The sequence below is a fragment of the Copadichromis virginalis genome, linkage group LG4 (assembly GCF_057382275.1).
Source record: "Copadichromis virginalis isolate Kocher_CV1m ecotype Utaka linkage group LG4, C_Virginalis_male_GT1.1, whole genome shotgun sequence".
NCBI classification, from domain to species: Eukaryota; Metazoa; Chordata; class Actinopteri; order Cichliformes; family Cichlidae; genus Copadichromis; species Copadichromis virginalis.
This window is the reverse complement of record NC_140621.1, coordinates 18847974-18863680: the sequence shown is the minus strand read 5'-3', so window position 1 is coordinate 18863680 and position 15707 is coordinate 18847974. Positions and strand designations below refer to the sequence as shown.

Sequence of the window (15707 nt, the reverse complement as noted above, 5' to 3'; positions counted from 1 at the left end):
GGGGCACACATTTAAAACAAATATCACATAACAACATAATAACAAACTTTAGCTTTGATTTTTGCATTAAACAATCAGTGTGTAAACTGGTCCCTCACACGAATGATACTAAACTTATAACTTACAAACTTCATTTGTTTATTTTAATGCCAGATATGTGAAAAGATGACCTCTTACTCTTGTAATGCGCACCAGACAGAATCCTGGCCCCACAATAAGCATCTTAGAAATGGGAGAAATGCTGAATACAAAGTTTATTCCTCTAAAAATAGAGGAAATAGAGCAATAGAAAACTATTTGAAATAAAAATAATTATATAATAATATGGAATTGTGCTGATAAGAGAGACTTTCCAAGCATGGCCACTTAGGCCCCAACAGGAAAGATAACTTGACTTCTTTGTCTTTATCAGGTCACTTTTGCTTAAAATTGCATACGCAGTAGTACAAGCTACTATGAACGCTGATTAAACTGAGACCTGAACTTGGCCTACATCCTTAAACCTGCGGCTTTTCCAATGCACAGCCGGAGTACTTTAGCGACAGCAAAAAAAGTGTGATTGTTTAAAAATGGATGTGGAAGCAACCCTGTGACTTGAGTGTATTTATCATTGTTCTCAATAAAAAAAAAATCCCCCCAAAACCAGAACTCTGAATCACAGAGTAACTGAGCTAAAGACGACATCTGCACAAAATGATACATACACACCCAAATACATTACTCCAAGTAAACAGTTTCTCATTCACAGTTAGCCTACCCAGACTGCAGGAAGTTTCAGTCTGAGATGACAGCTCACAGCATGACAATAGAACGAAAACCAATGAAAATGAAGGCCAAACATGTAGCAACAAGAATGATCGCTGGGTCAAGTTAGGTCGCAGCATTCCCACTATTCACCACTTATCATTGAAAAGCACCCAGGGGTACGGTCATAGGCCACAAAGTCCTCAAATGTTCTCAAAATGGAAAAAGACACAAATCACTGGGGATTTTGTTAAATGTTAGTTTCTAGAGATGTTGGAGGAAACAATATCAAGCTCTGTGAAACTGTGTCAGTGTGACTTTTGAAAAATGTGCAGCTTAAACCAATCACTGCCAGCCATGTACCAAGCGCAGGCAAATAAACCCCAACACCCACCCAGTGTGTGTTTGTATTAGACGTGTGAGTGAGGGGAAGGAAGAGGAACCACAAGCTCATTTGTTCTTAGAACAGAAACAAACACTTATGCTTGCCGTCCATTGAGTCCCATGGTTGGGCCTGAGTTCTGAGATCACAAACGTGGACACAAATCTGTGCAAACGTTCCCTGGGAGTTGCCTCCTGCCCTGCTCTGCTGTTGATGGATGCTGTAATCCTAAATTAACCTTGGTGTCAAGAGTGTTTGTCTGAATATATACTTAAGTAAAGGAACACAACACTATTTTTCTAATTTTGTTTGACATATTTTCCATTTCTGTTTTTTGTATGTATGAAAGTATTTGGACTGTAATTGATCTTACTTTGTTTAAAACTGGAGCAACTTCCATCTGTAGCTCAATTTGATGACTAAACCTTTCCAACACTGTTTTATGATCTGTACACTATAATATTTTAATAGAGCTCTTATCTGCTTTTTTACCTGGGGAGATAAGTTAGTATTGTGAAAATATGCACTGAATGAAGTAACATAGTGGTTTACACATTCACCTAAAAAGAAAAAGATCACTGATTTAACCCCAGGGTGAGACATAAATACCTTCTGGGTTGAATCTGATGAAGAAAAGAAAATCACATTTAGTGAACAGGTTCACTTTGCAAGACTTCCTGTGTGATTATGACAGACACTATGAATCAGTTGTTGCAACATGGGTGGAAGTAAGAGGGGTTAAATTCACTTTTCCCTCAGAATAATATATACTATGCCCTAACTTTCAGTAAGTAAATTAAAATAAAATAAAGTAAAACAAGGCATTATTTTTTTTGTCTTTATTTTCAATCACAAACAAGCTGCAGCTACTTGCTCATTGTTAAACTGTCCAGGATTTGATTTCAGTGCAAAAATGTGAAACACTTGCCACATTCAGTAGTGATGTGCGGATTGATCCTGAAATATCGATTCCTCCGATACCAGTCATTTACATATCGATATTTTAATGTGAGAATTGATTCTAGAACATACAGTGGCTTGCAAAAGTATTCGCCCCCCTTGAACTTTTCCACATTTTGTCACATTACAGCCACAAACATGAATCAATTTTATTGGAATTCCACGTGAAAGACCAACACAAAGTGGTGTACACGTGAGAAGTGGAACGAAAATCATACATGATTCCAAACATTTTTTACAAATAAATAACTGAAAAGTGGGGTGTGCTTAATTATTCAGCCCCCTGAGTCAATACTTTGTAGAACCACCTTTTGCTGCAATTACAGCTGCCAGTCTTTTAGGGCAGTGGTCCCCAACCCCCGGGCCTCGGACTGGTACCGGTCCGTGAGTCGTTTGGTACCGGGCCACGAGAGTTGAGGCTCAGGTGTGAAATGTATGGTTTTCAGGGTTTTTATCGGTTTTCAGCGTTATTTTGTTATCGTTTTTATTGTTAACTCGGTATTCCTGGGTCTTTTCATGTGTGTTATGAATAAATATTCTTTTTTACGGTACCGGTACTAGTTTTATTTTGTTGTATTTATCTGCGACACCTTACAGGCCGGTCTGTGAAAATATTGTTGGGCATGAACCGGTCCGTGGCGCGAAAAAGGTTGGGGACCGCTGTTTCAGGGTATGTCTCTACCAGCTTTGCACAGAGACTGAAATCCTTGCCCATTCTTCTTTGCAAAACAGCTCCAGCTCAGTCAGATTAGATGGACAGCGTCTGTAAACAGCAGTTTTCAGATCTTGCCACAGATTCTCGATTGGATTTAGATCTGGACTTTGACTGGGCCATTCTAACACATGGATATGTTTTGTTTTAAACCATCCCACTGTTGCCCTGGCTTTACGTTTAGGGTCGTTGTCCTGCTGGAAGGTGAACCTCGGCCCCAGTCTCAAGTCTTTTGCAGACTCCAAGAGGTTTTCTTCCAAGATTGCCCTGTATTTGGCTCCATCCATCTTCTCATCAACTCTGACCAGCTCCCTTTCCCTGCTGAAGAGAAGCACCCCCAGAGCATGATGCTGCCACCACCATGTTTGACAGTGGGGATGGTGTGTTCAGAGTGATGTGCAGTGTTAGTTTTCCGCCACACATAGCGTTTTGCATTTTGGCCAAAAAGTTCCATTTTGGTCTCATCTGACCAGAGCACCTTCTTCCACATGTTTGCTGTGTCCCCCACATGGCTTGTGGCAAACTGCAAACGGGACTTCTTATGGTTTTCTGTTAACAATGGCTTTCTTCTTGCCACTCTTCCATAAAGGCCAACTTTGTGCAGTGCCCGACTAATAGTTGTCCTATGGACAGATTCCCCCACCTGAGCTGTAGATCTCTGCAGCTCGTCCAGAGTCACCATGGGCCTCTTGGCTGCATGTCTGATCAGCGCTCTCCTTGTTCGGCCTGTGAGTTTAGGTGGACGTCCTTGTCTTGGTAGGTTTACAGTTGTGCCATACTCCTTCCATTTCTGAATGACCGCTTGAACAGTGCTCCGTGGGATGTTCAAGGCTTGGGAAATCTTTTTTTTGTGTCATGTATAATTTTCGTTCCACTTCTCACGTGTACACCACTTTGTGTTGGTCTTTCACGTGGAAATCCAATAAAATTGATTCATATTTGTGGCTGTAATGTGACAAAATGTGGAAAAATTCAAGGGGGGTGAATACTTTTGCAAGCCACTGTATGTTCTAGAATCGATTCTCACAGTAAAATATCGATATTTTAGTAATTTCGGGTAAATTTGTAGTTTATCATTAACAGGAACACAGTGGGAAGAACCTATTTCATTCGGATTGTCTACATTAGAAGGAACTACTACTACTAGTCATGTGCGAAATACGGCTGTATAAATGTGTCGCAGCCTCTGGCGTGCGCACTCAGAACAATGACTGAGCGTAACTGGAGTTATGTGCGTATTTTACATCCACAGACGTGGTTTGCAAGAAAGTGAGGTGTTGTGGCAACACCACAAATTTGTCAAACACCTCAGAGTAAATCATATCACAGAACATGACGAGCGTATGTTGAGGCGAACTGAAGAGGAGGAGTGGACAGAGACAGGTGCTGCTAGGGTGAGACACACGTGTCTCACGGAGTCCTTTAGTGCTGCAGGCAGGCAAGGTGTTCAAATAGTGCACAAATTCAAGTTTTTTATTTCTATATGATGAATTCTGCATTATTAAGTGATAAGAACAAGTAATCTGATGTCCTGTAATCATTATGACGCTATAACTTGAGATACAATAAATAAAATAAGTTTTTGTACAAAGTATCGGTATCGGATCAGTATCGTCGATACCACCCTGAATTTTACTTGGTATCGGATCGGAAAGGAAATTAGTGGTGTTGCACATCACTAACATTCAGACCAGTAGCGCTAGATTAGATTGTCCTATACATGTCTGGCTCCTCGCACTTTTTTTCTTTTTTTAAAAAAAGCAAATGTTTACTCCTTTGTTACTTTATGAATATATATTTGTATGACCATTGTAAATGGATCATATGTAAATGTGAGCTTGAAAGCTTGGCTGTCTCTATGTGTTAGCCCTGTAACAGACTGGTGCCCTGTGCAGGGTGTACCCCGCCTTTTACTCTCCAACAGCTAGGATAGGTTCCAGCTCACCTGTGGCCCTGAGTAATGAAGGAATGAATGGATGGACTTCAAGATTAGCATATAATACAGTCTACAGTATGCAAACCTTTGTTTATGGTCAATGAACAATCATTGTTCTGCTTAAAGCAATCTAGTGCTGTCTGATGGCACGAAACAGGAACATTTCTTATATTAAAGCCTGATATCACACTAGTTTTAAGCCTGGAATTGATTCCCAAGAAATACCAATCTATGTTGCAATTACCGGATGCTTGAGATACTCTTTGTGTGCTGGCGCACTCTCCAGTCTGAAGGATGCTTGAACTGCTCCCTAAGTTTAGAGGAAATAAAAAACAGTGTTGCAACACTGGAATTACGCTGACCTCTAGTGGTCGTAAATTGAAAGCAGACACTGGTCAGGCCGGCTGCACTCATACTCGGACACTGCAGTGTCTTCCAGAACTGATGAGTAATGGTATTGTAACAGTCCCGTGAACCTCTCAGCGTCCTTTCCTGAATATCGCAAGACCTTGGTGTGTCAAAGTGATGTGTTTAGAGGGCAAATGGAAGCAATCACAAAAATGTGGAAGTAAACGTACAACACTCATGCAGGAAATGAGAAACAAATATTCATGTAAAAGCACGTAGCACCTGAGAGGAAAGTGGATATATAATAGAATAGCAGGCATTTATATAGCTGCTATTCTATTATTCAGTACAACATTATTTCTTGTATTGTAAATCTGGTTGAGCACATTTTTGTCAGCACATTCAAACTGTTTTGGAAGACTGAGAATGTCCTTACGAAATTCAGTTTTCTCATTGTGCTTCTAAAGAGCAAGGCTGGATGTGAAAGAAAATATGGCCACATAAGTTTTCATTTACTGAGTTCACTGAGGAAGTCAAAACCACAGGAAACCACAGATGTAGGCAAAAAAAAACAAGAATACAGAAACCAAAAGCTGTACCATGCATTGATTGGTTTACACTACCAAAGTCTAAGAAAATAACAAAACAAAAACGGTTCACATGAAAATAAATCTTGTTTCTTGATCTCCAGATGTTAAGTGAGATGATTCATGCTGTTATCGGACTCTATGCGTGCGTAGTTTTTTTAAACACGTAGGCAGGGCTGTAGACACAGGCTAAAACTGATAAGACGAATTGTGGTAAACAAGGAACACTTCATTCTCAGCAGCGGGACACACTCTCCCTGTCTTTTCATATTTGTGCTCACATATATCTTATGGCTGTGCTTTTTATGGGTTGTTTAAACAATAACTGAGCGAACAGGGAAATGCTTTTCTTCATTTCTTCTTCTTCTGACACACCCAGTTACATATGAGGGGAGGAGGGAGCGAACGGGGAAACAGAGAGTGAAGACTAACAGATCCACAGCTCAAAAGCCTTCCGAAGCTGACTGAAGAAATACGCTTCTTCTCCGTTGGTTTACAAGATTTTGTAGCAGTCGTGTCCATCGGTACTCTGTATGGACCTTCCTGTTGTGGTTTTACTGTGTTTCCCCTTCAGGCACTGACAGAGAGCTCCAGGAAAAAACTTTTTTTTGGTGAGATAAGAGGTAAGTTAATGTTGTTTTACGTTTGCTGTCAAATAAGGATGAGTTTCTTCCTGGTTCATAGTTAGACTGCCTGTTTTTTTATGTACTTTTGTAGAACAGAAATGGAAAAAAAGGTATTTCTTCTGTAGTTATGCTTCATAGCTTCATCAACACTAACGCTTATTCAGAAAGAACATTCAAACAAAACTGGATGAGGTGCACAGGGTGTGCTCAGGGGAATGACAGCGCCTCATTAGTTTAAGTGGTTTGTAGCTCTCTGTAATTGATTTAGGATGGATTTAGAGCAAGATACAGAAAGGCTTGGTTGGACTGACTGGGCCTCTTTCCTACCACACTGACCAGCCCACGGTACACAATGTAGGCTCTGTATTATAAAAAGAGACTAAGACCAGTAATCTGTAGTCAATGTACAACAGGACTCAAACTGAGTAAAGTGCATTCAAACCAGATTGCATCATGTCTCACAAACTAAGTAAATGTGTTACACAGTAGCATAGCTTCGTTATTGTTACTTTCCTGTTTGGTACTTCAGTTCATTTCAGCTCTGTGTAGATGTGGATTAAGATTTAATTTTTAAAATACAAAACACTGTCGAAGTTAAAACCACAAAAAACAACAACAACAAAAAAACCCCACACCAACTATATGAGCAACCCGTCTTAGTTGAGTTTTTTTCATAGTATTTTATATAAAATTGTAACATTCAGGAAGAACATTTTTGGAGCCACTTTACTTGAGCCCTTGAATAACACTTAGTAAATATTACTTTTTTATCATTAAGGTATTTGCTTATGTTGGAGAGAGTATTTCTTTGTTATTAGTACTTCAGATGACTGCGCTATATATACAGTGCTATGGAAAAGTATTTACCCACTTCCTGATTTCTTATTTTTGTGCATATTTGTCACATTTACATGTTTCAGATCATTAAACACATTTTAATATTAGACAGATATAACTTTTAAAGTAATGACTTTGTTTATAAAGGGAATAAAGTTCTTCAAAACTACCTGCGCCTGTATGAATAAAGCTGTCTGATGATGTGAAATAGGCTAAAACCCCTCAAAAAGCAACACATCGTGCCATGAAACAGTCATCTTTCAGTCTGGGTTACAAAGCAATTTCTAAGGCTTGAAGACTTTGGAACCATTTTTCACAAACAGAGAAAACTTGGAACAGTGGTGAACCTTCCCAGGAGTGGTTGAGTGCATTGAAGACTCATCCAGGAGGTCACAAAATAACCTAGCACAGCATCTAAAGAACTGCTGGCTTCACTCAGCTCAGTTAAAGTCAGAGTTCATGATTCAACAATAAGAAAGAGATAGGGTAAAAATGGCACCCATGGGAGAGTTCAAGGAGAAAACCTCTCCTGACCAAAAAGAACATGAAGTCTCGTCTCAGATTTGCCAAGAAACATGTTGATGATCCTCGAGACTTATGGGAAATATCATATTTCACACTAAGAGTCAAACTTGTTGGTGGTAGTGTGGTGGTGTGAGGCTGTTTTTCTGCATCAGAAGGACTTGCTGTAATTGATGGAAACACGAATTCTGCTCTCTACCAGAAAATCCTAAAGGAGAATTTCCAGTTCAGCTCATAGGCTGAAGCTCTAGACAATAAAGATTATTGCCCAGTCTAGTCAAAGTCCAGACTTTGTTGAGTTGAGATCCTTTGGTGTGGCCTAAACAGGCTATTCATTTTAGAAACCTTCCAATGAGGCTAAATTAAAACAATTGTGCTTAGAAGAGTGGGCCAAAATTTCTCCACAGTGCTGTAAAAGACTCAGTTCAGGTTATCTCAAATGCTTGATTGCAGTTCCTGCTGCCAAGGGCGGCACAACCATTTGTTAGGTTAATGGGGCAGTTACTTTTCATACAGAACCACAATTTTACTTAATCTTTTTTTCAGGAGTTACTATGATAAGTTTCAACTAGAGATGGACCGATCCGATATTATGTATCGGTCCGATACTGACCTACATTACTGGATCGGATATCGGAGAGAAATAAAGAATGTAATCCGATCCTTTAAATATCAAAAAAGCACCTCACAAAACTTGCAACACTGGCGTGACTCAGCTCATAACCGTAGCACGTGGGAGCAGTGTGCTCACGTGATAGAGGCTGTGTGTATTTGTAGCCTCACTACCAAACCAGCATTTCATCTCCGAGGAAGTGATCCCAGAGAGAAGTAGAGCAAGTGTGTAAGTTCATCTCTGAATGTTTGTAAAGCATTCCCGCGTTAAGCTTAACAACGATATATGGAGCGACTGCCTCTTCTCTCTCCCTCCCCTTCCTGCTGCTACCTCACTCATGAAACTGATCAATGATCAGCTGATCGGCTTTTCTGTCGCAAGTTCGTCTCTCTTGCTTGTTTTTGGCCCACTTCGTGCCAGAAAGAGGAAACCAGCGGCTGAACAACAGCAGCACGTTTAACCTTGATAAGCTGTAGTTCGAATTTATTTAATATTACTTTCTACACCAGGATCCTTTTCTACGTAGCTGACGGCTGGTAACTGTGCAGGGGCGGATCTAGCATTATATTAAATATTAAATATTTATAATATAAACTGCAGAAAAACTACAACCCCCCCCCCCCCCCCCCCCCCACCCCCAAAAGAGTGTGAATCTTGGATTTCTGTCTACGTATCTAAGCCACTGCAATTGTGTTGAGTTGAGTTGAATACTTGTGGTTACAGATTGGAGGGCCTCTTAACATATTTTTTGTGCTACACTGGGTAATGAGCTCAGTATCTGAGCAATAGTCAGATACTAACCTCATAAACCATTAGAAGGATATCAACCACTGGAAATATTTATGTGATGCTGTGGTTAGCTTTTAAAAAGCTTTAGCTCACACCAACATCTGCTAATGTTTCCTCTGAAACCATATAACTGGTTGTCACACACAAACCTTTGAATAAACAAATGCAATTAATATTTTGCCTCCTGTTTGCATTGGACAAAGCAAATTACAAGTTCCTCGTCACTCATTGAAAGTGACACAAATCTCAAATACTGTGTTGCAGTGCCAGAAAACTTAGATCAATACGTCTTAAGTTTTTATTTGTACTTATTCAGTTTCAGTTTACATTTCTGAAGATGGAAAAAGGATATCCACCACAGGAATCAGCTCCACCTTACCCCGGCCCACCCTTGGACTATGGACAAGGAATGCCTCAGCCAGGGACGTATCCTCAGCCAGGGACGTATCCTCAACCAGGGACGTACCCTCAACCAGGGACGTACCCTCAACCAGGGACGTACCCTCAACCAGGGACGTACCCTCAGCCAGCACCTTCTCCTCCAGGATATCAGCCAGGTCTGTGTCTGCACTCACAAATTATTCCTGCTTTTTATACCAAAATATTCTAATAAACCTTTGTTGTTATGTGTTTGCTTAAATACACAAATGAAAGAGATTAAAGATTAAAGAGATAAATTATAGAGTGACAGTTCTCTTCAAACAGTATAGTAAAGTACTTATTTACGTATGTATATTCGTCCCTGTTGTGATGACTTGTGTACTTTGTTTAACAGGCGGTGTCTTTGCTCCTGCACCGGGTGCACCTGTCACAACAGGTGAGGCAACCTGATCCTGTAAAGTACACCTACGTGTCTTTGTATGATTTCTCAGAACTCTTGCATGCAAATATGCATCATGGGAAAATAAAAACATTAAAAGGTTAAAGTGTAACTTCTCACAGCTGTTAAAAAGCTGTTAAAAAAAATGAATGTGCATCTGCTCCAGCGTGTAAAGTGAACAGAGCTGCCTCTGTAGACACTGGCTGAAATTCTTGGTCTCATATCAAACTGATCTGAAGAATAGGCTTGTTTGTAGCCTCTCTACAGGGAAAAGCAATTGTTCAGAGTTCACCCCATGTGCAGTCACATCCTGAGTCCTGCCTTTTGAAATAGATGCATAAGAATTCACTCCAAAGCCACATTTGTGTGTTAAACACATGTAAAACATTAACTATGTCACAGTTGTACAGTTATATACTACTACTAATACCAGTAGTCTTCTACTTCTAGACTATATTACTGGTCTATGCTGTGCTGGACATCTGCTACTAGAAACCTTAGTGCTTGAATGGCTCATTACTTTAAAATACAAGACAACAGAAAGGCTTTGAAAAAAAAGCCCCTTTCCACCCACAACTTACTACTGCAACCACTACTGCTTGCTACTTGCACCCTCCAGTGGTGATGTCGAGTCTTAGCTGTTGATACAAGGCAAGGATGGGGAACACATTTCCACTGACTTAAGTAATGCAAGTGAAGGGTCACACACTTGACGAATGATTTGAAACCACACTGGGTTTGGTTATAGTTAAGTAATAGGAGCAGGCCAGCTGCAGGAAGTTGGCTTGAGATCAATCAACATAAGGTGGCTCCTTATGGAAGTTTTGAGGGTTGTTTGGTTTTCCTTTGCAGGAGAGTTCTGGTCATCAGCCTGCATCTTGCAAATGTCTGCTGCAAGATGCAACAGACATGAGATCCTCACTGCCAGTTTGATAGTCAGTTTAAAGCCAGTCTATGAAGCTCGACTGTGCTTTGAATTTTAAAATGGAAACAAAGGTTAATAGAAATAATAGGAATAAACACCTTTATTCTGTGTTTTACACATTTCTGTTCCTCAGTGACTAACATTGTAGTAACACCGAGGCTACAAGATGTTCCTGGACAAACTGTGTGTCCTCACTGCCACCAGGCAGTGATCACCAGGACACAACACACCCCGGGCCTGCTGACGTGGGCTATTTGTGGAGGCCTCGTCTTCTTTGGGTAAATACAACCATTTAGGTAGAGGATTTTCAAGCTAAAACTCTAAAAGAGCTGAGACACATATTTGATCTTAAGAAAACCTTAACATTACAAGTGCTTTTTTCCACCTACAGGTGCTTTCTTTGCTGCTGTATCCCATTCTGCGTTGATTCCTGTCAAGATGTGGAGCACCACTGTTCATCCTGTGGCAGAGTCATCTACGTTTATAAGCGAATGTGAATCTTTTGATGACTCTTACCCACTTGATTATGACAGAAATCAGTGGAAGATTTGTAAATCAAGAGATTCAAGCCAAACAACATACCAATAAATACTTTTATCAGGTGCATGTTGTAGTTATGAGTTTTTCTCCTTTGCTCAGATGTGAATCTGGGCAGTTGCTCATGCTGTAATTCTGTATTATTTTGAGATAAATAAATATTGAGTTTATACACCAGATACATTTGTAACATTACAAATACAAAAATTAAATCTGTAAATACTAATAGATTATATTTTTTTCATAAACTTCTTTGTATGTTTTTATCATATAATTTTATGCCACTGATTACACGATATTTTATATGTATCATCTTTATTGTTTGTTTTCTCTTAGTATACCTAGTTTTGTATTGCAATACTTCTAATGCGCTTTGAATTACTTAGACACCCAAACTCTTAAACTTATTTCCAAATTATTTCTGTGTAACCAGCAAAACTCGGACAATAAAGGAATATCCTTGGAATATTGTTTTGTGGTAATTAAATGCACAGATAAATGAGTGTGGTTAGGAGGCTAATTTCATCATTGATCTGATGTTGGAATCATCCTGAAAAAACAACATGATTTTGTTTTGTTTGACTGCGGTTTGACTGTGTGATTAAGTGTCTGTCTGACACATAACACACACGATTAATGAATAAACAAACAGATTAACTAATTAACTGATTTTCAATTTTGCACTTTCGTTTGAAGGTATGTTAAATTTTTTAATTAACTTGTGAGAAAAGGGCTAGGGTTACAAAGCCAAGGAATTTTCATTTTGATTATTTGTTTTTTGTTGTTCTTCATGTAGTTCTTCAGCTTCTGACATATTTTTTTAAATGTTTATCCCCATGTCATCAACAAGCTTCTGGAATAATTCTGCTAATTTGACCAGAATTGGAGGAGTTCAGATAAACTTGTTCGTTTCTAAAAAGGCTGGCTTAGGTCGGGGCTTTGGGAAGAACATTCCAGAAGTTTAATGTCAGCCTTTTTTATCCATTTCAAAAACAATGTTGGCTTGTGTCTGGGATCAATGTCCTTGGAAGATCCAAGTTTCAACTGTTGATTTGAGGTGAAGTTGAGGTTGTCTTCCTTCTTTGTTAATCAATCTACTTTGTCTTCAATCTACAATGTATCACTACCACAGGCAGCAAAAAGCCTGAGCATGATGCTACCACCGCTGTGTTTGACAAACACTGTGGTAAACTTGTCCATGTGGGCAGCTGCAAATTTAAGTCGAGCTTGCAGTTATCAGTTTTTGTCTTGTTTTGTAAAGTCATTAAAGTAATTAATAACTTAAAAAATTCAAAGGTTTGTTATGTACAATCATTCCACCCCAGAGAAAACACCAGCTAAAACCATCTGAAGTAGTTCTAGTGGTAATATGAGCATTGCGAGCTGTAAGTCCTCCAATGGCTCCAGTAGATTCCAGGTACAACACTGGAGGTCTCTGTCCAGAAGAGTGCAGTCACAGAATAGCTAAGATACTGTGCAGAAATGTAGGGAGCTTAAGGTCGACACACTCACTCACACACACACACACACACACACACACACACACACACACACACACACACACACACACACACACACACACACAAAACCTTGTGAAAGTTTTAGATATAATCCCACGGCATGCTGGATGCTGTAGAGAGAGAATCCCAGGGTGTGTTGTGACAACATGTAAAGCACATGGAGGAAGATAAGGGAAAATACTTTTAAATAAAATGTGACATGAAAATAGAAAATCTTTCTGTGTAGTTGTCAACAAAAAAAGAGCAGCTCAAACATTTATTTTAGAGAGAAGCAAAAAGCATACACAGCTGAGTAGTTTCCCCTGGTACATTGTTTGAGGTAAGGAGGCTGAAAAATGTTCAGTACAACTTCCTGTTTTTTTCTTGAGCTTAATTAGTTTTAATTAATTAATTTTTATGACATTGAAACCATCTATAATGGTTGTAACTAGTTACTTCTCTTTAGTGTTGCATGTTTTTCTGCCTGGAGATGAGGGTTAGTAGCATTAGTTGGTCTACATGTTGTGGAGATGTTGCCAGCGGCCCTTTTCAAAAAGAATATTTGTGCCTATGTAGGTGTAGGTGCTGTAATATTGTGCTTTGTTGTAGCTATGGGAGGACAGAGCTCTCAACCTGATGACTCCTTGTCTTCTAAGAGTAAGACGTTTAAAACGGAGAATCAAGTTTAAGCTTTACAAAAACAACTGGGAAACATTGCACAGTTAATGTTCTTTATGTATTTTGTTAGATTTAGAAAATGAATGGCGGAAACTAGAATGAAGATGAATGTGTGCTGATGTTCAGTGTTTGCTTTTTGGCTTCATGGACTAAAACTACAAATGATTACCTTCTGCAATCAGTCACCATTAACCTTGTTCTGAACTGCGTCTGTACTGTAACTATACAGTATCTGCATCACTAGCTTATTTGGCTTTAACACCGCAAATGTTCTTCCACAAATAGAAAAGAGAATGATCTACAGTACATAAATACATACCAGCCTCATAACAGTGAGATCCAGTATCTCAGAATTCTTCTTTATGGACCCACTGGTTCTGGAAAGTCCAGCCTCATCAACTCGGTTGATGATGCTTTACGAGGCAGAACGATCAGCCGAGCTCTGGCCAACGCAGCTCCTCAGGAAAACTTCCCGAAAACAGTACGTGCCAGTTTTGAACCAAGTTTGTATTTCATGCGCTGTAAGTGTTTAGCTAAGCTGTGATGAAACTAGTCAGCATATGGGTTTCTCTATCAGCCTTGGCTGGCCTTTTAGTAATAAGCAATGACTTTGCACAGTATAGGTGCTCAAATGTCATCCTAACAGATTTATTATCAACTGTATCATTGCAGACCTCACCCAGCCTATCAGAGCCTTCTCCCCTGTCATCAATCTACACTGTGCTAGAGACTAAAGGGAAATATGTTAAAAAAAAAGTGAGGAGGCAGTATTATTATTATTATTATTATTATTATTGTTGTTGTTGTTGTTGTTGTTGTTGTTGTTATTATTGTAACTTCATTTATATGGCACTTTTCAAAACAGAATTACAGGTGCTTAACATTTCAAATAAAAGCCAGAGATTGAAAATAAGTGTACATGTTAAAACATACAGACATGTAATCAGCCATAATGACAAACATTCATTCCAACATACATGCATACACACATACATGATTGCAAACTAAGGCCAAAAATGATCAAATATATATAAAAATTAGTTTTTAGCAATTTCCTAAAACAAATAACAGAGTCGGCCTGATTGACTGAGAAAGGATGTTTCACAGTTTCAGTAAATAGGCCACAGGCTGACTGCAGGCAAGTGGAAACCAGAAGTGGTGGATGGAAGAGCTAAGTCGGGTTGGTGCGGCAACAGGGTGATCCAGCAGGAAGGAGCCGGAGATGGGACGATAAAGCAGGTTGTGGTTTTTAGAAGACATATAAACTTGAGAAACTCTGCTACAAGAGACTTATCTCCACTCCTGCAAATAAGCAGAAGCAACACGCGCACACACACACACACACACACACACACACACACACACACACACACACACACACACACACACACACACACACAGTAGATGGTGACTGGGAGAGAGAGAGAGAACCACTCAAGGTCAAAGTGGAACAAGGTCATGCTGATTCAGGATCAGTTATTCAGGGCGAGTGAAGTGCTGGCGTGACACTGATTTTCAGTTTGGAGTTCAGTTTCACTGACTTATCTATTTGTACTTTTAGGAAACAGCCTTATTTAAGCCTCAGTTTATTGAATCACAATACCAACTGCCTTATGGTCTCCGCTGATAAGGTGACTTATTTACCGTAACAGCTAAACATTTCTCTTTTACAGTACACAACTTTCATCTAAATCTAACCATAAAATTCTGATTATTAGGCTTTAACATAATAATTCTTCTTCTCTGAACAGCGACAAAGAGAATAATCTCCAGTGCTCAAAGAATTACTTACCTGATAAAAATGAGCTCTAGAGCCTGAATTTTTCCTGGACCCGAGCTGGACCCAAGTCCAGCTTCACTGACTTGTTGACTCGTTGACCCTCTTTTATGAAGAAGAGCGACCACTCACTTCTTGGTGGATGCAACGTTTTGGGATATTGTCTCTTTTAAAGCATGTGTTAATTCTGAGTGTGATTTAATCAAGCGCGTGTATTTCATACATGAATAAAGTCTCACTGTGCCACATTATGGCAAAAATCGGTATATGTTTACCTATGAAACCTTCCAGTGCTTTTACCCTGTATGATTTTTCACTGATGAACTGTTTAAAAGTAGAATTTGTTCATTCCCACTAGACTCTCTCCTCTGTACACTATAAAATGACCCATTGCAGTGACGTCTCTGTAGATGAG

The 15707-nt window shown here is 39.4% G+C and overlaps 1 protein-coding gene across 1 annotated transcript; it reads left to right on the top strand.

Annotated features, from left to right (window-relative positions):
* Nucleotides 1-5544: 5544 nt before the first annotated feature.
* On the top strand, nucleotides 5545-12003 carry LOC146711221 (lipopolysaccharide-induced tumor necrosis factor-alpha factor homolog). Its single transcript, XM_085453976.1, has 5 exons — nucleotides 5545-6292; nucleotides 9373-9613; nucleotides 9832-9873; nucleotides 10935-11079; nucleotides 11193-12003. Exons 2-5 carry the CDS (start codon nucleotides 9394-9396, stop codon nucleotides 11296-11298), a joined length of 513 nt encoding a protein of 170 aa, XP_085310102.1. The 5' UTR covers nucleotides 5545-6292; nucleotides 9373-9393; the 3' UTR covers nucleotides 11299-12003.
* The last annotated feature ends 3704 nt before the right edge of the window (nucleotides 12004-15707 follow it).